We start from the raw sequence: 27265 nt of genomic DNA on the forward strand, positions 1-27265 counted from the left end.
TGGCTTCTGACTCCTCCGCAGCCGGGGGCAGGACTGCAAGGGGCGGTGAGTGGGAACTGTGACTCAGCAAGGCTGTGGGACTGGCCTATGCTGGATGTGGGACCAAGTTCCCAGTCCAGCGCTCTGTTTATCCCAGACTGTGCATGTGAGAGAGGAAGGGAGAAGTCGGCAGAGGCAGTGGGTGCTTCTCTGGGAGAAACCAACACCGCTGGTAGGAGCAGCTTCACTGTCTGGGAGCAGGTGAACACAGATGTCCCAACATCTGTATTAACTATTGTCAACCAACCACAGCTGGCCACCTCCTCCTGTGTGTGGACTCATGTGCCAAGGGGAGGTAGAAGCACGACCTTGTAGGATGACTTCTAACCTCAGGACATCATTTATTTTTCCTTCTCAGTTTTGCTTATTTTTAGTGCTTAGTTTAAAATATACAGAAAATAATGTAACAATTGTACATTATCCAATACTCAGATTTAACCAGTATTAACATTTTGCCGTATATATATTTTTAGGCTTCTTTTTTAAAAAAAGAAATAAAATATTACCTCTGAAGTTTCTCTCCTTCTCCCACTCACAGTTAGCCATCCCCAGAGGTAACTATTATCTTAAAGTTGGTGGTTAGCCTTCCTATGCATAATTCAGAACTTTTATTACCTCTCTCAGCATCCAGACATAATACAGTATTGTTTTGTGAGTTTGTAAATTACTGAAATTGGATAATACTTTACATATCCATTTGCAATTTGCTTTTTTACGCATTATATTTTCGTGACACATCTGTCACAATATGCATAGCTGTAGATAATTTATTTTAACAGCTGGATAGTATTCTATCTTATGAATATAACATGGTTTATTGGTGCATTCCTCTGTTGGTGGACAATTTAAGTTATTTCCAATTTTTGATAATACAAAAAAGACCCTCAGGAGTGAAACCGGTGCCTTCTGCTATGTGACAGCTTCAACTTTATTAGGTGTAGTCAAATTATTCTCCAGTTTACAAGGAGTGGTGATAAAGAGTTTCTGTTTTCTCACTGTTGTGCCAACACTTGGTATTATCAGACTTGTTTTCCTAAATAAAATGTGGAACTCTACCTTATTAATTACAACCGCTGTAATTAATCATGCCTTCATCTGGTCCTATTGCGCCTATCACACTGTATTATAGTCATCTGAGTTACTCACCCCCACTGAATCATTCATTTATGACAGGGTTCCTGTCTGCTCCCTTTTGTGTGTCCAGTACCTAGCATGGTGAATGGTGACAGGCACATGATTAGTCCTCAGTACATACCTCTAGACTGAAACATAAAGAAGAAAGAGATCCAAGAACGGAACGGCCAGGGAGGGCTTTGTGAAGGGAGTAGAACCAAGATTGGTCAAACAACTAGAACCTTCAAAAACACTCCTGGACAGAGAGTCAACCAATATAACCACTTAGGAAAACTCTTGTGCAGTAGCTACTAACACTGTGCATGCCCTGTCACCTGCTAATTTCACTCTCAATAGAAATGTTGTGTGTACAAGCACCAAAAGGCACCCCCTGGATATTCATAGCAGCACTATTTGTAAACACTCCAAATTGACAGCCACGCAAATGCCTACCCATCGTAGGCGGTTAAATAGAAATGTGCAGTTCTGGATAGCAACGAGAATGAATGAACCACACGTGCAAGCAGCAATATGGAAGAATCTCACAACATGATGTTGAGCAAAAGATGTCAGACCTCAAGGAGCATATGCTGTGTGATTCCACTTACTTGAAGTTCAAAATCCAGCAAACCCAGTCTGGTGTAGAAGTCGTGATATTGGTTTGGCAGGAAGTGGGTACTGATTGGAAGGGGGCTCTGTTTTATTTCTTCATTTTGTATAAAGGTAAAATTTACATACAATGAAATTCATTTTTTTTTTTTAAAGATTTTATTTTTTCCTTTTTCTCCCCAAAGCCCCCTGGTACATAGTTGTGTATTCTTCATTGTGGGTTCTTCTAGTTGTGGCATGTGGGACGCTGCCTCAGTGTGGTCTGATGAGCAGTGCCATGTCCGCGCCCAGGATTCGAACTAACGAAACGCTGGGCCGCCTGCAGTGGAGCGCGCGAACTTAACCACTCGTCCACAGGGCCAGCCCCTGAAATTCAATTTTTTTAAGTGCACAATTCAATGAGTTTTGACCTATGCATACAGTTGTGTAGCCACAACCATAATCGAGATACAAAACATCTCTATCACCCCAGAGAGCTCTCTTGTGAAACTTATGTTCTATTTTTTGACCTTGGTCCTGGGTGTTGGTTACATGGGTGTGTTCACTTCGTGAAAATTCGTTGTTCTGCACACTTATGACACGTGTGCATTCTTCTGAATGTATGTTTTATGTCAATAAAATGTTTGAAGAGCATTTTTAAAAAAAGATTGGCCCAAAGAACGGCAATTGGCTACAAGATGACCAGCTGGGTGGCAGAGAGGCTGGAGAGGAGCGGTGAGTCAGGTGGCTGACTGGAGCGGTGCAGTGTGGAGATACTGGAGAGGAGAGAATGAAAGGTGAGTCTGCACTTTTGTCTTAAGCTTCAGTGTTCTGCCTTTGCTGCTGGTGAGTGCTGGGAACCAGCCTTCATCTTCCAGAACTGGATCCCTGCTTGCCTCCTTTTTTTCTCTTTATAATATCCTGTAACAGCAGGAGGGAGTGCTCAAGAATGGCTCAGTGGCGGCATTTTTCCTGAGACATGGAGAAGGTGGCCCCAGCCTCCACTCAGCAGGGTTCCCAAGTAAGGACCCTAAAACATTCTCGCCAGAAGGTTCTGCCCACCACAGCAATCAGCACAGAAGCTCTCGCTTTCTTTTGATTGGAGGAATCCTGATCACGTGGCTCTCAGGTGTGAGGCCTCTGGAAATCTCTCCCTGGTTTTGGCTGGGCAGGACCAGCCATCCCTGAGGGGGCATTTGAAGGTTCCTTGGGGACAGATGCGTCAGTGGTGTGGATCTCTCAGTCTTCCCCTGTGTAAAGACCTCACTTAAGTTGTGTTGACAACAGGGCCAGTGAGTCACTTTAGAGGCCCCAAAGAAGATTTCATCCCGGGACATCCTGGCTTTTTTCTTTGCCTTTCTCCTTCCCCATTAGCTGAGCTCTCCAAAGGTAAACAAAGCGAAACAAAACAAAAACAAAGCCGGGTGTAGAGGGGAATGAAGGAGGGTGCCGTTAGACAAAGCAAAACTGCACGTCTAGTTGTGTAACATTTTAAAGTGGTGCTTATTAAGATCTGCTCCCGTTCCCTTTCACTAAAGAATTAAAGGTGTACTTCATTTAGACTGCTCCCTCCCATGGCAAATAAACCAATATTTAACCATGACCTTTGTGAAAATAAACTTAGCCGCATAGAAAAAAATTCCTTTTTCTTTTTTAAAAGTCAGGCTTGAAAGTTGTTTTATATCCTCTGAGTCAATTGGCTCATTAATTCAAGAATGTTACTTTCCCAATTCAAACATACATTTTGAAAGTCATCCATGAATTACATGCCTCAAGAATGAAAGGCTTTTCTGTACCATTCAAGAGATTTTTTTTTTTTCATTTTGAGGGCAATCATGAATATCTAGAAGGGCACGTTTATTACTCCCAGAACAGATAGAAAATTAGCAAAGTCATAAAATTCTTACCCAGTTTTGCTATTGCAGCTGTGTCTCAACCCAGTCCTCTGCCAGTTCTCCTGCCGCTAAAATGGTTAAGGATGATGCTATTTTTGCCATTACAGGCAAGGCACTCGTCTTGTATGTTGCGTTTCCAAATCTTTACAAGGAGAACTAAAAAAAAAAAAAGGATCTTTATCTAAGCTTTGTTCTTCTGGTGGGGTTCAACAAAGAGTTGTTAGTCTCATAAATTTGTTCCCGAAAAGTCTTCCCTCTGATCCCTGAAAACATCCCTCTTTTTCTAATCCCATACGGCAAACCAACACTAAGCCTCAGAAAAGCAACTGGCTGTAAGCTTTCTGCATTAACTTACACTACTGTATTCAGGATCTGTACACATGGATGTATGTTTCTCTGTGTACCCACCCAGTAATTACTGAGGCAAGCCTTTAATTTGTCTGAAATCGTGCAGGCATAATGGTGACAACCCACACATTTTTCCATTGGAAATTGTAAATGGATGACAGAGAACGCGCCCCTCCCCTCACCCTACCCACTTCCTGGGAAGCTTTTTCATGACTCTTTGTATGTCAGACCAGAATCAGTGCTCATGGGGTGTTGATCACCAGTGCTCAGTTGATTAGAGCAGTGCTTCTCAAAGTGTGGTCTGCAGAGCACGACTGGTCTGTAGTCAGCAAGGAGATGGATTCAAAAATTAAGAAAAGGTGTTCAATAATTTTTAGAGGTATTTGGCAGAGTCACTGTCTGTTGAATACAATCATAAAAACTGGGGGTTTATTTTTATTTTGTAAAAAATAAATGGTATTGAAATCTTGTAGAGCTCCTAACTTTGGCCTGAATGAGGTTGAATTTTCTTTTTTGGTAGAGCTATCACCAACAGCAAAACCTCATCTCCACATGAGCATGATGACAATAATTTTATAAACTCCTATTTGAATAGCACTAGATAAGTGTTAAAGCATGAAATGATGTCCTGGTTTGGGACCCCGGCCCCTCCAGCCCCCTAGAGGCATATCCAGAGAAAAGGATTTGAGCAAGTGGTTTATTTGGGAGATGATTCCAGGGAGCAACAGTTGGGAAGTGGGGAAGAAAGACAGGGAAGGGAAGGAGGCCAATAAATGATGTGTTAGCAAGCAGGTTATCACTGTGGGTGACTGGAGCTCGGTCCCACTGGGAGCTCTGGAAATGGTGTAAAACATGCTTCAGAACTGCCCCACTTGAGGGATGAGGGAGATGGGTATTCCTCCACCAAGTTCCTGTCAGTCAACTGTTAAGTGTTGCTGGGGGGCACTGTTAACTCCCTGGCACTTCAGTCTGCCTCTGTGCAAGCTGACCACTAGAGAAACCCATTAGGCAAAGACTTGCAGGGCTGCCAGTTGAAAGTTGGACTGGTCTATACATGTATGGAAAGTGCCAACAGGATATGTGGGACATCAAAAGCATCTGCCAATGAGTAGGTACGACAGGTGGTCTTATCCCAATTTACAGATAGGAAACTGAGGTCTGGGTTAGCACTATAATATGATGTGGAAGATGCTGAATGGGGTGGGAAGGATCTTTCCCTTTGGTTACCTACTTTGGGCCCAACCAGAGCCCCTTCCACTAGCTTTCTTTCCTGCCTTGTGTAATCATGTAGTTGGTGGTCCACCTGTGTGGCAGAGACTGACTGGGTGCACCCAAAGCCAATCTCTGCTTCCCAGGTCCACAACTGGACTCCATTTCTCAGTCTCCCTTGCAGAAGAGTGTGGGATGTACCACATCTGTGGAGACTGAGTGGAAATGATGTACACTACTTCCCTGCCCAACCTATGCAAACCTTTATGCATATTCTCTCTGCTCTTTACCTGTTGAGTAAGCTGGAACAGAGATGACCCCCAGGGCATCCTAAAGAGTCATACCTTGAAGATGGAAGAGCCACAATATGGAAGGAACCTGGGTCCCTGGGTCATCACTTAGAAGAGAACCACTTGACCAGAAACATACTCTTTAGATGTTTATTGTGTTAAGCTATTGAGATTTTGAAGATTACGTATTACAGCAACTGGCATTGCCTTAAATAATGCAACATACACATGTGATCAAATAATTTATTTTTCTTTATATCACTTACCATTATCTCAGTGTATGTATTTATTTATTAGGTGTCTACCCTCCAACAGGAAGACTTGGATTGTACACTGCTGTATCTCTGGCATCTGGAACAATGCCTGACAACTAGCACATGCTCAACAAATATTTGTCCAGTGACTAAACACCAATGCCCAACCTGCATTGCACACGGTACATGACAAGCCCTGTGCTAGGAACTTCATAATTCCTATCATTTTTTCATTCTCACAAAACTGTACAAGGAAACTGGGATGTACAGAGGCTGATTAACTTATCCAATGGTACCCAGCAGGCAAGTGAGGGAACCAGGATTGGAATCCAGGCAGGCGGACTCAAACATCAAACTCTGAAGCTCTCTGGACATTGCCCAGGACATCTGCCACATGTAGTGGCAGGAGCTGGGGATGTACAGCACCTGCCCCTGAGCTCTACCCAACAGGCAACAGGTAGCACAGAACTTGTGCTTAGTGGGGAAAACAGACCAGTCTCTGTTCTCCTTTGTAGAGCCGGCTGTTTTCTAGAAATGTCAGGCTCTGCCACTCACTCAGCCTGAGCAAGGGCTCAGCTACAAGATTAAAGTCCTCTTATGGAATATGAGAGAACTGAGCAGATTACGTGGAGATAAAGTCAGCACCTCTTTCACCAATGCGAGACACTTTAAAGGTTGGTGCAGGGACATTTGGCAGATTTGAACAATTTGAGCAAAGGCAGAGTGAGTTGGAGCAAAAACCCTGATCCTGTGTGTTGGGAAGAGTTAGGAAGAGAGTAGAGGAAGAGGTAAGGTTAAGAATATGGACTTGGTGATCAGGCAGGACTGGCTTCAAGCAGCTCTGCCATTTACAGAGTGTTATGACCTTGAACAAGTTAGCTAACTTTGTTTGGCTTCTTTCTCCTCATCTGAAATGGATATAATGTGCCTAACTCCCATGGTAAAGTGATTGGCACAGAGGCACAAGGCGTGTGCTCAGGAAAGGGTGGCCAGTATAGTACCTAGTCTTTGACTCTTGGTCCCGTGTCTTCGGATGGGGAAATCTACCCTCTTGGCCACTGAGCTACAAAGATGGAGAGGCCTGGGAGACTAATCATGGCAGATGCTTGAACTGGGGCTCAGGAGAAAGCTCAGCTCTTCCGGGTTTCTCCCTCACCCTTCCCAAGTGCAGCCACTAGAGGGCCTTGGGCATCCCTGTTGGCCATGATTGGCTTGCTCAGATGTGGCCCCCCAGAGGCCCAGTGGATTACTAGAAGAAGGGCTCTCTTTCCAGGGAGAGGCAAAAGAGCAAGCATCCCATGAGAGGTGTTTGAGAGCAGCTGCTGAGGGGTCCTATTTACAGGTGCTGCAGGTGAGGTGCAGGCAGCTGGCTCTGCTGTGAGCAAAGTTGGCCCTTGAGCACACGGTTCACCTTCCATGAGGAACTTCTCTAGGGTTACCCTGGGGCTGGCTTGGGGCCCTGTGAGCTAATGGTCTCCCTGTCTCATTGGATACCCTGGGCAGAGGGGTCTGGATTTCTGAGGATAATTCATTGGCTCCCTAGAGCTTTGGGATTGAAAATTAGCTCATCCTGATAGAGGCAGATTATAGTTCAGCAAACTTCCAAATATGTGGCACTGTCCTGATGATATATGGGAGACTAGGGGGTATTCTTAGTAGGCAAAGAACCCAAGTGCCCTCCCCTGCTCCCAATTCACTCCATTTTCCAACTATCAGTTCATTAGGTGAATGAGGTCTCATATGAAAAGGCAAATAGTGCATTGAAAACATTGCTCCTATCAGTCATTCTTACTGTAGTAGGCAACAGCTCTGTTCCCTTTAGTCTTCCATGCTAAATCCTTAAGAAAAACACCTTAGACATGGCTTCATAACTTGCCACTCTTGTCCCTCTGCTCATCACTCTAAACATCTTAGTTTTCAGAAAACACCAAGCTCTATCCTAATTCTATGCCTTTGTCCATACGGTTTTCTTACTCCAAATGCATCCCTTCCTCCATTAGACCCAACAGGTACTTCCCTAATCCTGCCTCTATTTTCCCATGGTACTTACGCTTACCCTTAATAGAACATTTATCAGGGGGTGTTATTGCTGTACGTTTTTGTCTCTTTTCATCCCTCAATTGAGCTTCTCATGTACTTCATCTCCAGCTCTGCTTGAATTCCTGTCCTGACAGGGAACTCATCACTTCAAAGGCAATACATTCCATTGCAACCAACTCTCTTTGCAAAAATAGTTTTCCCATTATTAGAAACCAAGTCTGTTTCCCTGATATATGGACCTACTGATTCTCTCCCTATCAGTTGCCTAAAATTCCTTCAGATGTGAGTAAGGCTTCTCACTCCATAATTAGAAATATCTCTTAAATACAAATATCCTGAGAGTAGGCAATACATGGATAGAAAACTCATTCTAAAGAATAAATGACTGATAAGAGCTTTTCCATATGAACAAGATTTTATTAAGAGAGCCTAAGGGTGGGGTCAAGAACACCAAAGACACCAGGAATATAAGGACACCAAAAATTTGATATAGTAGAAAAAGCCCAGGGCTAGGAAAAGAAAGATCGATCCAATGTAATTTATTTTTTCTGAGCTTTGGTTTCCTCATCTGGAAAAGAAATAAATTCCATGATGAGTAGTTCTACTTATTACCGTAATTGCAGAATTTTGTCTAGAAGTGGTCCTGCTCAGCTGGGCTGTCTTAAGCCCTGCTGTGGCTTGGCTTTCTCAGCTCTTTCTTAGTTCTGGGTGGGCAAAAAGTCATACATGTGTCAATGAGCTTCAGACTCCTGGGGGCTGGGTTGATGTTCTTGGTGCCAAAGATGCTATGACTTACACCACCCACCATGACATCAATCAATGAGTCTTTTATTTGAACCTTCCTCTTCCCTGCCCCAAAGCCCTGCTTTACCAGGGCTATTTATGGCATTTGAATCATAAATACTTTCAGGTAACACATTTACTGCAGGTAACACATTTTATTGTGGTTTTATTATATAGTCTCTTTTCCTGGAGTTTTGCAAGTAAAGATTGCATAAGAACCAACTCTTTATTTGTCCTAAGTTCCACCCTACAGAACCAGGTCATATTACAATTGCTTGATGCACAAGACTCAATGACTCAATAAATACTTTACAAAAATAATGTAGTTTTTTTCCTTTCTTAAAACATAAAAAATTAGGATTTCCTAGACTTGAGTTCCCCTCCCCTTTTTATATTTATTTACTGGGAATATATTGGTGGAGAAAAATCATTAAGATGGTATTAAAATAAAACAGATGAAATGAGTTCCACGTTCTTTCCCCATTTGTTTGGCCTTTTTCTTTGGAAAAGTGCTACTCCTTGTTTTTACGTCTGACCTTCCTGCAGCCTTCTGAACCTACTAAGACAACAGCAGGGATTCTGCCGTTCTGAAGGCTTTTAGTGGAATCATAGCATTATGCTAATAGTGGCTTTTTATTTTAAAGCCTATGTAAAACCAGGCCTCAAATTTGCCCCTGAGGTACCCATTTGCCCCCCACCCCCTACCCAGTCGGAGGCAAGGGCATTTTGGAAGCAGTGACTTTAACAGGGCATCTTATGACTGAATAACATTTGGTTTAAGGTGGGTGTTTTCTTGTTCTGATACATTTCCATCGAGTTACTTATCTTTAAAGTCATTAAAAATTCCCTTTCTCTTCCAGCTCCCTAAGCCCCCTTCTGAACTCTCACAAAAGCAATTAAATAGTTTCATGACAACTCCAGAGAAAAGCTTATATGTAAGTCACATTCATATTAAATAAGTTATATATAAAAACTGCTTATAACGTTTACAACTTCGGTCTCTTTCCCCTGTTTCCTCTCGGAAACATTGGATCTGGGATGGGAACTGAATCCCACCGCTACGACTTCCAGGTTCTTCTTCTGGCTTCTTTGTCCTCATCCTCCTGCCGACATCACCCCTAGGAGGGGTTCCAAGGAGGTCTGTGGTCATTGTAGATGGCAGTTATCCGAGCCTGGCGCACACCCCTAGTGTAATTTATGAAAAATACTCATGTGATATATACAAATATACATGTATGCAGATAAGAGGGACTCTGCTCCAGGCAGCAGATCAGTGCAGTGCATTTGTGTCACAAACACCAGAGTGGCGTCTCTTTAATACTCCCTGGCCTCCTGGAACTGCTTGATGTAATCTTCATCCGAGGGGCTCTCCGTGCATTTCTGTCCGTTGTTGGGAGGCCGGGCCTCGTTATACCTGCTCCAGTCGCCCTTGCAGATAATCCAGGGCAGGACGTCCACTTTGTAGTGGAGCTCCGCGGAGAACTCAGTGCTGATGAGGTTAGGCGTCCCTGCCCCTTTGCCCCTGGTGATGAGCTGCATGTTGTCGCCATAGCAACAGTGCTGGGCAGCCAGGGTAGTGCTCTCCAGGGACAGCATGGAGCGGATGCAGTACCGGGCCGTGGGCTTGTAGATCTCCAGCTTCTCCTTGGGCCCACTGGCATCCTTCCAGCGGAAGTCCTTGCGCTTGATGCGGTCAAAGATGTCGGCTGTGCTGTAGGCCACCTCGGTGGGGTAGGAGCAGGGGCAGCTGGGCAGGTCATTGATCACCTTGTGCATGTACTTCTTTAAGAACTCACTTTTGCAGCTCATCCATCGCTCACAGCTGTCTGTGTCTGAAAAAGGCCACAGAAAAACCCTCTCACTACATGGAAAACCCGCCATAGGGTGACATCGAAGTCAACCCCTGCAGCCCCTGGAATCACCAGGCCATGGATGAACATGCTCACCTCCCTTGAACTTGGAAACTTCTTTGCTCACAACTCTCTCCACGCCCCTCAACTCCTCAATTTATACTATGAAAAATTTTCAGACACATAGAAAAGTAGAGAGAGTATACTTGTACAATGACTGCCCATATGCCATCCATCACCTAGATTTAACCATCATTACATTTGCCTCATTAAAATTTTTTCTTGGTAAATATATGGTATTATCCTTAAATTTTAGTAGGCATCTACAGAAGAAAAGGAAGATAATTAAACCATATTGTCTATGGTTTTCTAGATAACCATCATCACCCACAACAAAATTAATAATTCAGAGGGCCATTTTGAATCTTCTCTCTAAATCCTAAGTGGTGAGTGGTAGAAAACGCATCAAAGGGATCTTTGTAGGACTAAGTTTTATTTCTGCCACTCACTGACTGGTTTAAACTAGGGCTAGTGGCCTAACCTGTTAATCTTGGGCACGAGAGAGTAACAATCACTGTATGCAAATCTATATGATAAGACGCCTCTAGAAGGAAGGGGCTGGTGGTCCCTGCTTTTAGGGAACTTAACATTTAGGCCAGAAGCCACTGATCTGTAGGCTTCTAGCCAGAACTGGCCCCCAGAGGTGTGTTTGGCCTTTACAGTATTAAAAAAATACTGCATTAATTGACAGCGTTTAAGAACTAGGTGATTCCACTTACTGATGTAGATTCCTGGTTTCCACCATGTTTATGCTGGCGCTGCATTGCCCCTGGGAACAACTGGCCCTGTGAACAGGCCAATAGGGATGACTTCTTGGTCAGGGAGGGAGATCTCCAGTTCACCACAGTCCCTGCCTGATCCCTTCACTGATGGGTGTTCGCTCTTGGTCTCTTAGTCAGCCAGGTCCGGGACCTCTGGTTTAGTGAATATCTTAGTTTATGTTTTCCCAGACCCTGAGACAAAGATTCCAGTGCAAATTGCTGTTTTCCCAGACCCTGAGACAAAGATTGCAGTGCAAATTGTTGTTTGGGAGGTGATTCTGGGAAACACCAGCAGCGGAGCAGAGAGGTGGTTCCGAGAGGAGAGGGCAGCAATACAGGGTGTGGATCAAACAAGTAACCACTGCAATGGACTGCAGCTTAATCCCACTGGGACCTAGGAAATCGCACAGAGAGCATTTCAGTTATCCCATGCAGGGACAGGGTCAAACTTTACCCAAGCCCTGTGAGCCTGGGAAACAGCCAGGGTTAAGAATTCTCCACCCCTAAACCCTTTGTGCATACTGGAAAACCACTGACTGCAGAACCATCCTTCCGCATGCCCTCACGGATGCCCTCTTGTCTGCCTCTGACAAAGCCAGACATAGATGCTCCAAATTCCCTTTCTTTGCCTCATAAATGATTAGCTAAACCGCCTGTCCCCACTGATGGACTGGAACAAAATGCATCCTAACTAAACTTTAATCTTTTCTCCTTCCTTCAAGCCCCTGAACTTTGGCCCAACCTCAGCCTGAGGCAGCACACAGCCTCTCCTTAAGGGTCCCTCCCAGAAAAATGTTCTCAGGGTAGAACATTCTCTGATCTCCTATCTGATCTCGCCACCCTTTCATCCCTCTGGCTTCTGTCTAGCCTTATGTACCGCTCTATAAAAGAAAACCCTTGAGATGCTTCAGGCCTGTAGTCACAGCGTTCTCTCTGTAGTCCCTTTCCCCCTTGCAATAGTCCTTTGGATAAAGTCTTTGAATAGAGATTTGTTTTTTGTTTATCTGGGTATTATCCACCAGATGCCATCATCACTGATAGGGGGCTGCTCCTGGACTTCCAGCCCACCATGCATTAAGGGGCTGGTGAGCTCTGGGGGCCAGAGAAAGCTCTCAGGCAAAGAACCACAGAGGCTGGCAGCTGGAGGTCAGGCTGGGGTGGAGGAACATGATGTGGGCAGAGTAGGTTCCCCACAGCTTCTGCCTGGTTAGCTGCAGGGGGTAAGACGAGGCATATCTAAGGAAGCTATCCACAGTGGGATGTGAGGGTGCATTAAGGAGGGCAAAGGCAAAAAGCCCCACAGGTCTTCAAAAATGCAACGTTGTTTCTATCAGTACAAGTCAGGGGGTGCTTCAAGGACCGTGTGACATTGTGCTGGTCCTAAGGCTCAGCAGAGCTGCATGGCGGCCACAGGTGTTCTGCTCAGAGCTCCTACAAGAAAACCTGCTGTGGGCACTTTGCTTAGTGGTGGCCTCAAGCTGTAGCAGCTTGGATCTGCCATGGTGTTCACATCAAGGCCATGCTGCCCCTGGCCTGCTCTCAGCTGATGACTGAGCACGGTGGGGTACTGCCCAACAAGGGACTCCTCCAACAGGCAGCCTCTGCTGTGGGGGCCCCATTGGCATGGCTGAGACTTTCTCAGAGCTGCACTCAGGCTCTGCCTTCCTAGGCCTCCTTCCTTCTTTCCTCTCTCCCTTTGCAGGGGTCAGCCCTGCACCTTGGTCTGACAGGTCTCCCTGCATACTCTGGCTGCCTTTCCCTTTATCCTTCCCAGGTGTTTCCCCAATACATCTCTTGAATATCCAAACCCATCTTAGTATCTGCTTCTCAGAGGCCCCGAAGTGACATAGACTATCATAGCAGAGATGGAGGAAGGCGAGTGGAGGGCATTCCAAGTTAGCGTTAATTGTGCAAACTAAGGTTGAGAAGTCTGGTGGGGTTGTCTAGGGTTGGGGAACGTGTTCAGTTTCACCTGAGCAGAGGATACAGGGAAGGAAGATTGTGGTGTCTGATCATGGAGGTCTTCAACACAGTTTAAGCTTGTTCAGAGGGCACTAGGGACCCACTGAAGATTTTTGAGGGATAGTGAACTAATAACTGAGCTCTATGATAAGAAAATGCAATCAGTGCTGATATCAATTGTAAGAGTCCAGGTGAGATACTCTGGGAGGGCACAGCAGATGAGATCAAGAGTAGTCAGAGAGTTAGAGCTGCCAGGCCTCGGTGAGCTTGGGGACAAAGGGACAAAGACATCAGGAGTGACTCCAACTCCGACCCAGGTGCCTGGAAGGCTAGGGGGTGTCATGAGTGGAAATCAAGTGGTCAGGATATGGGGCAGCCTGGGGGAGGGCTCAGGTTTCTCTTCAGGGAAAGGAGGAAGAGAGAGACGGGGCATCTCTCAGGAGCTCAGAAAGGCCAGGCCTGAGATGAAACATGAGGGTTCTTGTGCACGACTGCATGGGATCGAATCTCAACTCAACCATTCAGTAGCTCTGTGACCTTGAGCAACGTATTCTACCTCACTGTGCTTCAGTTTTCTCATCTCTAAATTGATGATGAAAATAGCATTTGTCTCACGAAGTGCGACGAGGATTAAACTAGCAGGAACGCAGAGAGCACGCAGAACAGGGGCCAGGGTGTCGCCAGTGGGGATATGCTGAGGCTCCTCTCAGCTGAGAGTTCTATGATTCCACCCCTCGAGCCTCTGCCTGAGCAGTAGCTGAGAGAATGGAGGTTCCATCCTGGGACATGTGTGTCTGCAAAGGCGGTGGGGGTCTCCATCAGAGGGCAGGGTCTTCAGAAAGAAAATTCAGTGAGGCCCCCAAAAATGGCTTTGTATTTTCCCTCCAGGGTGGAAGGACATCATAACTCATGTACCTATGAGACATCCATTGACTTATTTTTCTCTCTCAAACTTATATAGATGTTCAGCGTGATGGACATGTTCTAAACACTTTACAAATATTAACTCATTTAATTATACAATAACTCTATAAGGTAGGCACTATTACCTCATATCACTTTACAGATCAGAAAACTGAGGCAGATTAGGTTAAGAAATTGAACTTGTCCAAGTCAAGCTTTTCTCATCTCTTCTGGGCATCTTCTGTTCGCTCTTCCCTCTCCTCATTGCATGTTTTTCCTTACTATAAAGGTTGTCCTGTGTGGACTATGTTGATGGGCTCCTTGAGCCCTGACTTCTAGTTGGGTTGAGCCAAGGGGAGGACCTGGCCAGAGACCAGAGGGAGGGAGGATCGTGAGGTCTGGGTATTTGTCCCCTTGGCTCCTTCCTCGGTTTTGCAGGTTAGCTATATCCTTCTGAGAGGCAGGAGTGCTGTCAGGTACCCTCTCCACACAGCTGCCCTTTGGGTTCTGGTAACCACTCCTTCCCCTGGTCCCTTCAGGCCAATGGGTGGTAAGGGCTCGGCACTATTGCCAGCCCTGGGGTGCTGTACAATCCTTTCTTAGTTTCCATCCACCCTGCTCATACCTTTGCAGACAGACCCTCATCTAATGTTCCTCAATTACTGGATTTGAGCATGTCATGTTTGCTCCTGCCTGGAAGCTGAGAGATATACCGTTTCTACTCATCCCTGTGTGTCCTTGGCCGCACACCAGTGTGGTTTTGTGCAACCGGACCCATCCTCGGCAAAAGGGCAAGCAGCTGCCTGTCTGTGAGCTGTGATACGTGAGGCCTGAGAAGCTCTCTGCCCCAAAAGACTGCTTTTTCTGTTCTCCCATTTTATGCTAAAGTCCTGCTGTTTGTCTTTAATCTTTTTTTAAATTTTAGGATCAAATGCATTGTTTGCAGAAGGCTCCTGCTAAAGGCAGTTTGATTGTGTGTGTGAGGGACTGAGGTAGAAGCCCTGGGTGACACAGAATTTCCCAACTGCCCCCAGTTTGGCTGAGGAGGCAGAGCAGAAGTGAAGAGGCTAAGAAAGAATTTTGGGGTGGCTAAAAGAAATGGGGCGGAAGGAGTTTTACCTTTCAGCAATAGAGAATTACATCCAGAAGCACATGAAGCTATTTTTAAAAAGCAAGCTCTCAACTAGCACCTGAGTAGTCACTTTTGATTTTGTTTGGTCCATGTGTATTGCATTTGCTTTAGCACTTTCCAGCAGATGAGTAGCAGCATATACCAAAGGTTCATAAAAAATGTGGTGGAGGGAGGCAGGCGTAATATTGAAAGTTCTCTTTTTCCCTCCCTCCCTCTCTTTGCTGCAGAACTGAGCTCACCATTTCTTGACTTCATGGGGACACTCAATGAGGGCAGTGAGAGGAGATTCCACGCAGCTTGAGGCCCTACTGCATACTGATCTCATGCTAAGGGAAGAGTGGTCCCTGCCTACTTGTTGTGGACACGGTGTAGCTGGCAGGGCGGACACAGAGGGCCCTTCAGCCCAGTCTGGTGCAGGCACAGGACTGCTCTCTCCTGCCTGGATATATTCAGTGAGCAAGAAACATGCTGAGGGAATTGGACCCCATAAGAGGAAAGCGAAACATTCAAATAGATCCAAGGATGGCATTGCAAAGGCAAAAGGAATCTCCAAAACACTAAATCAATATTTGGATAAAAAAGAAAAAAAATCTTCTTACCAACTTCAAACAGTTTGGTGGCATTGAACTCCTCACTTCCCGCGAGCAGACTCACTTCGGTGGCAGCTGTCCTGAAGGTGTCTTCGATTCCTAAGCACAGACAAGAGCTCATTTTTCCCTAGTTATATGGAAAAAGTTACCCCGACCCCCCTCAAATAAAAAAACAAATACACCTGAACACAGCCTTTTTTGTATTCATTCCTACTCATGGGCAGAACCTTGCCAACAGAGGAAATAGTAAAAAGCAGGTAGTAGGGCATAAAATAAATTAAAACCCCAGATACCATTTGCAGCATGAAATCAGATACAAATGTGCCTGAATGAGTCCTCAGGAACTCATTCACTGGGCCCAGGAATGGGGTTTTGGACTGTCAGGGACACAAGTCTGTCTGGTGGTGTCTGGGTGATAAACCAAACTAGAGGTAGCACAGTGTAGTGGTTAATCCCTTGTCTCGTGGTCAATACCAGTCTTAAGGACTGACTGACTGGTTCAAATCATTACTAGCTGTGTGACCTTGGGCAAGTCACTTAACCTTTGTGTGCCTCAGTTTTCACCTTGGTGAAATGGGGAGAACTAAATGACCCACCTCCTAGAATTGAATGGATTCAATGAGGTATATGTAAGAAAGGTCCCTAGAGTAGTAAGCGGTAAGTGTTAGCTGATATTTTGCCCTTGAATATTTGTCTAACTCATTTTGAAGATGCAGCAGTCCATAGCTAAAGACTAGACACCTGATATCCTAGGACTTTTAGCACTGCTGCTGATGCTTCAAAAAGAATCAGCTGGGCTTGTCATTACTTGCTCTTAACTTGAACCCAGCTTGCTTCAAACTTCCTGGCTCCCACATCCTCCCCAAACCCCCACCCAGGCGTCCTTTACAAATAGGGATCCTGTGCGAGCTGAGGCAGTCAGAAGACGGGGGAAAGGTAGAACAGGGAGAATGGGGACTAGCTGTTGGAGAGTCTGCCCTGCTTGGCATGACTTGCTTGGCTCTGAGGGGATCTCTATGATTTGATGTGAGGCCCCTAAAACTTTTTTGCAGGATCTCCCTTGGGGACATACTTTTACAGTGTAATCACTGCCAGGCCAGGGAGACTGTTTTCAGTAAAGCTGAAAATTCAGCAAAATGAAATCCTTCACATTCTAGGGGATTCTTGAAAACCTGGAAAAGCCAGGAACAGAGAAGCAGAAAAGATGAAAAGAAGGCAATTTCAGATGAGAAGAAACCCTACAAGCTGGGCTGCTGGTCACACTGCTCCCAGTGGTGAGAGAAAATGAGAAGGAAGCATTCAAAATGGCAGCAGAGAAGAGCCTTCCCCTAGCAAAATATCTAAGTTTACCACCTTGGGTCTGGATGCCAGCTCTGCAAGAGAAAACAACAGCCCAGCCCGCAAGCCCTGACATTAAATGCTGCTGCATCCATGTGTGGCTGAGCCGGATATCCTTCCCCCTGGTGGAGGTGGAAGAGTCTGATGGGTAAAAACATGGCCTCTGGAATCAGACTGCCTGGATTCAAATCCAGATTGACCACCTGCTGCCTGTGTGACTCTAGGCACGTTAACCCCTGTGCTTTAGTTTCTATAGCTGCCAAATGAGTACGATAATAAATACCTACTTCATGAGGCTGTTATGAGGGTTAAACTAAATAATACACATAAAGACCTTAGAAATCAGCTCGGTATTTAAATATTCAAAAAACCCCTATTCTTCCTGGTCTTCATATCATCTTTTTCGTTTTTTTCTTCATCCTCTTTATCTTCATTGTATTCATATTTATCTTCATTTTCTTTTGCTTCATCTTCTTATCTCCATCATTCATTTTCTTCTTCAGATTCTCCTCTTTCGTCTTCATTTTCTTCCTAGCCTCTTACCCTTTCTTCTTCTCATATTATTATTATTTGTTGGTTTATTTCTACCCATCCAAATCCCATCCTCCCAGACTTCAGCTCAGCCTCATTATGATGAGCATGGGAGAGATCAGGAAAAGCATCTTGATGGTGGCTCCACTGTTTGAAACCCATCGGCATGGCTGACAGGGAGCCAGAATTGCCACTCTTTACATTTATTTTCTGCACACGCCCCTTTGCTAACATATATGTGCCTCATCTCATCCTTCTTCTCTCTCCGCAGAAACCCCCTTGCTCTTCCACTTTTTTTTTGTTCCAAATCTCAGCGTTATGGTTTGAGAACAGAGTTTCCAGGGGTAGGAAAACGTGTGAGCCATACAAAAACAGGCTGCAGCTTGAAAACACTGCTACGGACAGTCACAATTCTTTTTCTCCCCCAATATGGTCTCTCACCAAGTTTGCAATTAGTTTACTTTTCAAAACACTGACACTGCAGTTTAAAGCAATAATTAACAGCCGAGTTTGTCTCCATCTCCTCCCTTGGGGGCCTTCAGCACTTCCCTGGCATTACAGACGGGGCTAACTGCATGGTTTTGCTGTAGATGGCTGCCGAGCCTCTCATCCTGGCTTTCTTACCAGACCGTGAGTGTCTGTTTTCATGTGTCTCTTCAAGGCACAATAAGTCTCACATCAAAGGCCCCAGTTAAACAGAGCCCCTCCTTTAAATTAAGTAAGTACAGCGTGGCATTGTCTTCCAGGTCATGGCCACTGCAATTGTGCATAAGACTCAGGAAATCCATCTTTTCATCCATTAAGCTCGTTAACTGTCTCTTGTCTCAGTCTGGTCAGAATTCTTATTAGGAAGATGGTTGTCGTTTAAAAAGTCAATGTCTCTCAGTTTTCAAATATAAATTAAAAGCTTCCCCTTGAACTTGGAGCCACACTCCTGTGTAAACCCACCTGGGCAGTTTGGACGGTCGCACGTCCTAGACTCTGTCGCAGTGCATGCGTAGCCACAGGATCTGGTCCGTTTCTGGTTGCCGTTCCCACAGGTGACACTGCAAACAGACCAGAGACTCCAGTCGCCCTCACCATCTGTGGAATCTGGGAGGAAGCCAGGGAGATGGTCACCAACCTCACTCCAAAAGTCCCCAAATCACCCCCCACGCCATCAAGCAGCCTTCCAATTGTCCACTTCCATTGTTCTCATTGTTGGAAGGGACCAGGTACCAGCTGGAGCCAAAGGGTTACAGCTCCAGGGTTCATTTTAGGGCTTAGCTTTGTGAAGACAGGTCCTATGTCTGAAATTTTGGGCATTCTGGGCATTCAGCACATGGCGAGGACCTGACCCTAGAAGGTGCCCAGTAAGTGCTTATTGAGATCATACATTAGCAGAACATGGGAGCATGGAATAATATGGTAGGCAGTTTCCAAAGATGACCACCATCAGTTCCTTCCCTCCCTGTGCATTCATTCATTGAGGAGAGAGAGAGAGTCAATCTATTTCTTCTTCCCTAGAATCTGGGCTGACTTTGGCCTTAAGAGGCCTGGAAACTTCTGACTTTTGCTCTGGGGAATCCAGTCACTGTGAAAGAAACTGAGGCTAAACCTGTGAACTATGGGACACTACGTGGAGAGAGAGGAGCCCCAGGAAGGGCCACTAAGACATTACACATGTGAGTGAAGCCTTTTTCAACCTTCCAGCCCTTCTCTGTGCATAGCTGAATGCAGCAGATGCCATCAGGAGTAGAGGAATTGTCCAGTGGGGCCCAGCCTGAACTCCAGCCACAGAATCATGAGAAATAATAAACTTCTGTTGTTTTAAGCCACCAAGTTTTGGGATGGTTTGTTACGCAGCAGTAGATAACTGATACATGATGATAAAGCTAGAAATGGTCCTTTGAGGTCATTACTCAACATCTATCCAATGAATATTTCCTGAGCCTCCATTATATGCCAGGCACAATTCTAGGTATGTGGGATACATCATTAAATAAAACTATCAAAGATCCCTGCCCTGGAGGAACTAATATTTTAGTGAGAAGAGTCAGACAATAATCAATAAACACAAAAAATGAGTAAATTATGCAGTATATTAGAAGTTGATGAGTAGTATGGAAAAAGGAGAAGCAGACCAGGTTACGGGGGCCTGGGGGTGTGAGAGAGGATGGTATATTATCTAGACTAACTTTCTCTTTTTAAAAGTAAGGAAACTAAGTCCTGGAGCAGTTGGATGACTTATCCAAGGTCATAAAGCTAACAGAAAGGAAAGCTTGGGCTGTAGTGATAAGCCCTTCATCCCTAAAGATGACTCTTTCTGCAGCATCTCCATTCGGTAATAATTTCTTCTGGTTTGTCCAAATCTTCCTACAGCCTTGGGGCCCCAGCTGGTGCCAAGTGTGGAGCTACAGGCATGTGCCTTGCAGAGAAGGGGTCCTCTCCGTTCATAACAGGTCGTGGTGATTGTTATTACATAGGCCCAGCAAGAATGTAGTCCACACATGTTTCTACCTGAACTGCGGGCCCCGTGCCAGCCTCCCAGGCTGTTGTTTACATGGCGTTCACTCTGAACACTCTTCAGGCAAACACAGGGCCGTGAGGCTCCTCAGCCTATTAAGCAGACTCGGGGGATTCATGGTGTGTCTCCTTCCCTGACCCAGAGTGCAGCGTTTGCTCACACCTAGCCTGCCCCCAGGGCCCCATCCATCTCTCCCCCCTCCCAAAAAGGAATTTTTCTGAACTTTGATTTTCTTCTAAGAAATGGTTTTCCAACCACACGGCCAAGCAGATGTTTGAAACCCCTGCCTCATGTGAGGAAGTGGGGCCTGCTTCCCCTGCACCAGGCTTCTTCATTGCTCCCATCTCTTACTGGGCATCAACACAGTAGAACTGGAGAGACATGCTGCTTCCAGAAAGGGAGAAACTGCCGAGGGTGGAGCCACTGCCGCTTCCTCCAAGACCTCTGTGGTCTGGTATCTCATGGTCATCTCCCCAGGAAGACCAGGGATGTGCCTGGAACAGGCACACGACTCCACTCGCAGCAGCAGGGGTGTCCAGGTGCATGGGTGACCTGCACGTGACCACGTTCAACCACACGCTGCACGTGCCACAGAGGCTAGATTTTGTTAAAGGGAACAACAACAACAAGTCACAAGTACAGATTGTAATGTCTTTAGACAAAGGGGCAGTGGGTCAGTCAGAAAAAGCTTATTAAATCACATAGGTAGAGTTCATGTCACCTGAGTGGCAGGTACCGGCATAACACATAATCCAAGGATGCCAAGTGGTATCTTGTTGGCTCAGCATAAGCAATGGGGCCTCCACCATCTAGAAATCTCTGGCAACCTATCCTCCCTCTTGCAGTCATATGGAGAGCTAATTTTGGGAAATACCATCCCAGAACTTTGAGATGTTAGCATTAAACGCACCATGAGGCTTATACCGGAATCTCTGCATGAGGTATTTCTTATTTTGGTTTCTTGGACCTAAATTATTGAATGTTAATTGTGTCTAATGATGCAAAAAATGACTTCCATAATTCTTCTCCCCATATCCACTCCCGTGGTGGCTACCCTCTTCCGCTGACCCCAGCCTGCGCCCCATGACTTGCTTTGGCCCATGGGAAAATAGCAAATATCACATAAACAGAGGCTGGAAAAGTGCTTGTGCATTAGGGCTGCCCGCTTGCTGTAGGGAACCTTCCACCACCACGTGAAAGGCCCAGGCTAGGGTCCTGGAAGATGAGGGACCGGGGGGCGAGAGGCCCCGGCCATCTCAGCACCCCCAGCTGTCAGGCTGGGACCCCGTCAGTGTGAGTGAAACCATGCTAGACCATGCAGCCCCAGCCAAACCAGCCCAGAACAGAACAGTCTAGACAACCTGCAGACTTTTGAGAGAGAACATACTTGTTCTCTTAAGCCACTAAATTTTGGGGGTGGTTTCTTAAGCAGAAAAAGCTAACTGTTACAAATACACTGTAAAATTCTCCCTAAAATATGCTCTCTAGATACCTAGCAGATTCTGGAACCAGGAAGGACTTTTTATCCCAGTAAGTGGATGGTTCTTTGTCTTTACTTTCAATGCTCACAGAACCATTTATTTTCCAAACCTTTTTTTTTATGTTGGTTCCCCAAAGTTAGGCACGAGCATTTACATAGCCATGTGGCTGACCATTTCTGTTGGGCCAGCAGTGGAACGAAGAAACTTCGTGGGGAGGACAGTGTCCATCAGCTCATGGTCTGGAAGCTGCTATAGCACACCGCCCCAGACGAAGGTCCCAGCAAACACTCTCCTCCTGGAGATTTCCATTTGTCGAATGTGTTCACAGGACAGAAAGAGGATTTCTGACCATGGGACAAGGCTTTGAGGGCAGTATTCCTTTCTGTTAGACTAAAACAAGCCTGTTCTCCTTTGCTTACCTACAGGGAGCATAGCTCAGAGCAGAAAACAAATGTGAGCAGCAGTAACTGCAAAGACGACAACAAAGATGGTGAACAACAGCCCCTGTAAACATTTACATGGTGCTTTGACAGCCCCTATCTGTGACATCAAAGAGGTCAGTGAGGGAAGAAAACAATCCAGAGTGCAGTGGGCTGAGAGCTGGGTTTCAAGGATGTCATTTGAAATTTTAAAGTAGTCATTATATAGTTTCAGGGCACTAGAGTTCTGTGGGCCAGTTACAGTATTTGGGCAACTGAAATGACTTGGGTCTTGACTCAGCCCTTGGCAAGCCTCCACCACTAATCCTAGATGATAGTGGCTACCAGTTATTGAGGGCCTGCTTTCACCAGCTGCTCTGTCTAAACACAGTGATTTAACTCCCATAATAATCCTGCAAGGTAGGTGGAAACATCCTCTTTTTATGGATAAGGAAACTGAGGCTCAGAGTGGTTAAGGTACCTGCCTGAGGTCATACAGCTCAAACTTGGCAGAGCTGGGCTTAGATTTGAGGTCTGTCTGCTCCTACCCTATCGTGTTCTATATCCCGGTATTCCAGCAGCTTTGATTTTGGCCCAAGTTGGCTTCCTTTCATTAAGACACCCACTTATGTGGCCACAATTCAACACTACAAAAAAAAGTCCTTTAAACCAATCACTGTGAAATCCTCTATCAAAATAGGACCATGACGAGTTAGAGAACTGCGAAGAACTGAGTCCCAACCCAGATTACAAAAAGCAACGCCGATCTGATTTCGTTATACAGGTTATTCAGAACAATTTTGGGAATGGCATACTACTGTTTGACAGAAAAATATTTATTTGGACTCTTTCTTTGCCCTGGATGATATCTTAAGTATCCACACAGAAGGTATTTAAAATGCAGTATCTCAAACACAGTCCAAAGTTGAGCCAACTCAAGGTCATATTATGTGTTTCCACCAATTAGGTCTAATTATCTTCTGTTGTATATTTTATAATTTATTCTAAAGATGTGATTCTATTCTATTTATTTCACCTAGGACTTTTTGAAATACTCTTTGGCCACAAACATTTAAGTTCTTATGAAAAATCCTGCCTTTGAAAACCTGAGATCTACATCCTCGACAAAGACCAGTTTCTGCGGCAATTTTTAGCCTGTCTCAGACAGGGTACTGAGCACTTAGGTACAGTGACTTGCACTGCTTTACCAGTGCATGGACCTCATCTTCCTGGGCCGTGGGTTCTCCCCCTGTACCCTCCACAACACCCAACACAGGGATAAATACTCAGAAATTGCTCAACAGTTTGTTCATTGAAATAAAAGAGCTCTCAGCTCATCTGATGCTACATAGAATTCTGGAAATCACATGTTCCTTGTAAGCCAGTCTGGGAAGCAGTAATCATCATTCATTTTGCAAATGCTACTGAACAGCTACAACACACTTAGAGTCTTGCTACTCAAAGTGTGGTCCGAGGGCCAGCAGTGTCAGCTTCACCTGGGCTCCCGCCCCTTTCTTACATCGATTGCATCAGAAGCTGCACCTTAATAAGGCCCCCAGGAGATTTGTGTGCACGTTAAAGTCTGAGAAGCTCTGCCCTAGAGGTATCATAAGGGACAGAATTTTCTTTATAAAGTAGTCGTCCTGACACATCCAGTCCAATGATGGGAAGTTACTAAGAGAGACTCCAACATCATAAAAGATGGAAGTTTATCCACAGCCCAGGGGTGCTGGAAGATCCACAGGTATTCTAGGTCTAGGAAGCTGGGATGAGGGTGGCTGAGGCAGCCACAGTAATTGCCCCATTAGAAGCAAATTCTATTGTGAAGATTGGAACGGAGGGGTTGTTCTTAATGTTCATGAATTTGGTAGAGTGTACTCTGTAAAAGCTTTAGATGAAAAAGTTCTTTCTAGCATTGGTCTTCAAACTTCAACAAGCATGAGAATCACCTGGTGACCTTGGCTGAAAAAGGAAAGAAACAAAGATGCAAAGAACATAGACCCCAGATCTCACTCCTGGACATTCTGATTCAGCAGGACAGCAGCGGCCCTCAACCTGGGCTGCACACCGGAGTCACTCATGGAGCTTTTAAAAAACACACTGATGCCTGAAAGAAAACACCAATTTATTTGGTCTATAGAGAGAAGTCTGGGCATCTAGATTTTTAAAAAATTGCCAAGGTGAGTGTGAGCAACCAAGCTGAGAACCAATGATCTCCAAGAGTGGTGCTCAATGCGCCAGAACCCCCTGGAGGGCTTGCTCAACATAGATTTTTGGGACTCACCCCAGGGTGTCTGATTCAGTAGCCCTGGGGTGGGGCCTGAAAATCTGCGTTTCTATCATGGTCCCAGGTGACCCTGATGCAGCTGGGTTAGGGACCACACTTTGAGAACCACTGGTATAGAAAGAAGAGGTTGGGGCTCAGGATTGGCATTTTTTAACATGCAAACCAGAGGGATTCTGAGGTCGAGGGTCTGAGCCCCACTCATAGGAACAGTGCTCTGTCTGGGCTGGGCAGACAGATTAAGCTGCAAGCCTGTGCAGTCAGGCTGGTACCCATGGATCCTCTGTGTTTCTCTTGTTCAACATTCAGTTCAGCACTGGTCTTTTCCTCCCATTCCTATCTCCCAATATAAGTGTCCATTTCTACATCCACTCCACCGTCCTAAAAGATGTGCTATTTTTTTCCCCCAGAGATGCAGAATAACATAATGATTAAGAGAATAATCTCTGGACCCAGACTGTCTGAGATGAATCCTAGGTCAAGTTGTTTAAATTCTCTAGGCTTCAATTTCCCCATCTGTAAAATGGGGCACCTGCCTCAGAGAGCTCAATAAATGAGTTAACATATGTGAGATGCCATGGAGAGGGACTAGCGCATGGTACGTGCTATATAAAGATTGGCTACTATTCCCGGTCCTTCTTCTTGGAAAACAGATAAATTGAACTTTCTCTGGGCTGGACGGGGTATGGGAGCTCTCTTTCTGCTCCTCTAGCATTTGATGTATATCCCTACCATGACACTATTTTGCTCTATCAGTTAATTTTCCTCCTTTTGTCCACAGATAGGTGAGGGGAAGGACTCCCTCTTTAGGGAAGGACTGTGTCTTACTCATTTTTGGATTCCCAGCATCTATCACAGTGCCAGACACAAGACATGCTCTTAATAAACGTCTGTTGAACAACTGAATGATGGGGCTGGAAAAAAAATATCTTGCTGTTTTGGAAGTTGCCTAGAATGATCTATTAGGGGGCAGAAATGACTTTCCAATATATGACCAGTCTTTCTGCTGAAAAATGGGGTAAAGGTGTGGGTACAAATAGTGCAAGACAAGTCATCCTCATCCTATAGTGTTTGCTCCTAAGTCTGTTTATGGTGAAGCCACAAGAATATCACAACAATGGATGCATTTGTAAAGTATCAAATATTCTTATAACACAAGGCACACTGCCTGATTCCCCATGAAGTCTGGCCAGATGCTTGGCAAATCTGTTTTCTCTTCTTCTTGGACACACAGAAAACATTTCCCAGCCTCCCTTGCCTCTATTTGGGGCCAGATGATCAGGTCTTGCCAATAGAATCTGAGCAGATGCGATGTATGTTATTTCCAGGCTGAGGGAGTTAAGAGTGTGTGTACCTTTTCCAGGCTCTGTCTCTCTACTCGGCTGCCAGCCAGATGCAGAGCATCCAGTGGATAACTCTCAGGCCCTAACAGTTGGTGGAGCATCAAGATGGAAGGAGCCTGGGTGCCTGAATGACTGATTGGAGCTGATCTCCCCCCTACCCGCTGTCTCCCATCCCAACTTAAGTGAGAAGTGAACTTTTATTATTTTAAGTCATTGAATCTAGAATTTGTTTTTTACCTCATCTATCCTACTCTAAAAACACGGGAAACTATAAGTCTCGACCTGGGGTCTTGAAATTTATTGTGAGGGAGGCCTTCCTTTGACAATCTGTGACACACAGGTTCACACGGATTCCCAAGGGCCACTCCACTGCCGAGGTTAAATATAACACTGTTGCCTGGTCAAAGAAAGCAGCTGGATACATCTCTTTTACTAAATTGATTTTCAGTATGAATTTTTATAGTGAAATATACAGGGAAGTTAATTTGGTGATTTCTTCATTTTAAGAAAAAAGCCTAAAATTTTGGGGGAAAAAAAGGCAGAGCCTCAAAGACCCCTAACTAAAAAAAATTATCTCCTAGGATAATTGGTATGATTTTAAAATTACAGTCTTTCCAGAAAAACGTGGCCACTGGTGCCTTGGGGCTTCTGCAGAACAGGGTCTTTATGAGGTATGCCTCATAGAAGACCAAAAGCCACATACTGTAAACTGGGTTTTGCTTGGCTCCATGTCCTTTAGGCCTCATCATCCTCATTTATTCTCCCCGCCAATTTTATATTACTGGGTGGTAAACTCACCATATTCTGGCTGCTCTTTGTTTTCAAAAGTCCTGTGACCTGGGGCCGGACGATCCCACCCCCTGGGGGGGTTGAGGAAGTTGCTGTCATCTGAGGTACTGTCGTACTTGTAGTCCTGGTCCCCGCTGTTGGCCCTTGCCAAAGACAAGGACCTCTGCCACCAGGCCCGCCAGTCCGGGGATGGGACTGACCAGCTGGGCTTATTCTCCGGATGCTGATCTTTATCTGCTTCAGAGTCAGGACCGTCCACCACCTCTATGGTGACCTGAAGAATTCAGAACACGCCAGGGTCAATGAGGAGTCACCAGCCTCCAAGCCGGGTGACCCTTGCAAGAAAGTCTGAGAAAGCAGAGGCAAATGATGGATGTGTCCCTCATGCAGGAAAGCTGAGACTGCATGGTGATACAGAATGGAAAACATCCAGGGATGGCCCATATCAACCCCATGACTGGATAGAACTGAGGTTCATGGGCCTCGGGTTGGGAGGAGGCAATTCATCTGACTTACTGTCGACTACATTGCTGGGAAGTCTTTCATTCAAGGAGTAAACATGTACTATATATGTTTCTGAAGTGACACAAGAATAACTGTAATAAAACCGAATGCTTATTGAGTACTAACTCTGTACCAGGCACTCTTCTAAAGGCTCTAATGTATTAATTTATTTAATCCTCATAACAACCTGATAAGTTGGTACTATTGACTGGCCCCTGTGGTTGCTCACCTGCAAAGATGGCCCCGGCAATTC

General features: G+C 45.4%; 1 protein-coding gene across 1 annotated transcript in view; it reads right to left on the reverse strand.

Moving 5' to 3' along the window:
- Positions 1-8172: 8172 nt before the first annotated feature.
- Positions 8173-27265, reverse strand: part of ISM1 (isthmin 1) — a 71742-nt gene continuing 52649 nt past the window's right edge. Inside the window, exons 3-6 of the mRNA XM_001494570.6 lie at positions 26518-26782; positions 18635-18778; positions 15827-15916; positions 8173-10391 (exon numbers count right to left, since the gene is read on the reverse strand). Coding sequence (XP_001494620.1) covers positions 9874-10391; positions 15827-15916; positions 18635-18778; positions 26518-26782 — 1017 coding nt within the window. The 3' untranslated portion in view covers positions 8173-9873. The remainder of the gene's footprint in view (positions 10392-15826; positions 15917-18634; positions 18779-26517; positions 26783-27265) is intronic.

Source organism: Equus caballus, chromosome 22 (genome assembly GCF_041296265.1).
Source record: "Equus caballus isolate H_3958 breed thoroughbred chromosome 22, TB-T2T, whole genome shotgun sequence".
Taxonomy (NCBI): Eukaryota; Metazoa; Chordata; class Mammalia; order Perissodactyla; family Equidae; genus Equus; species Equus caballus.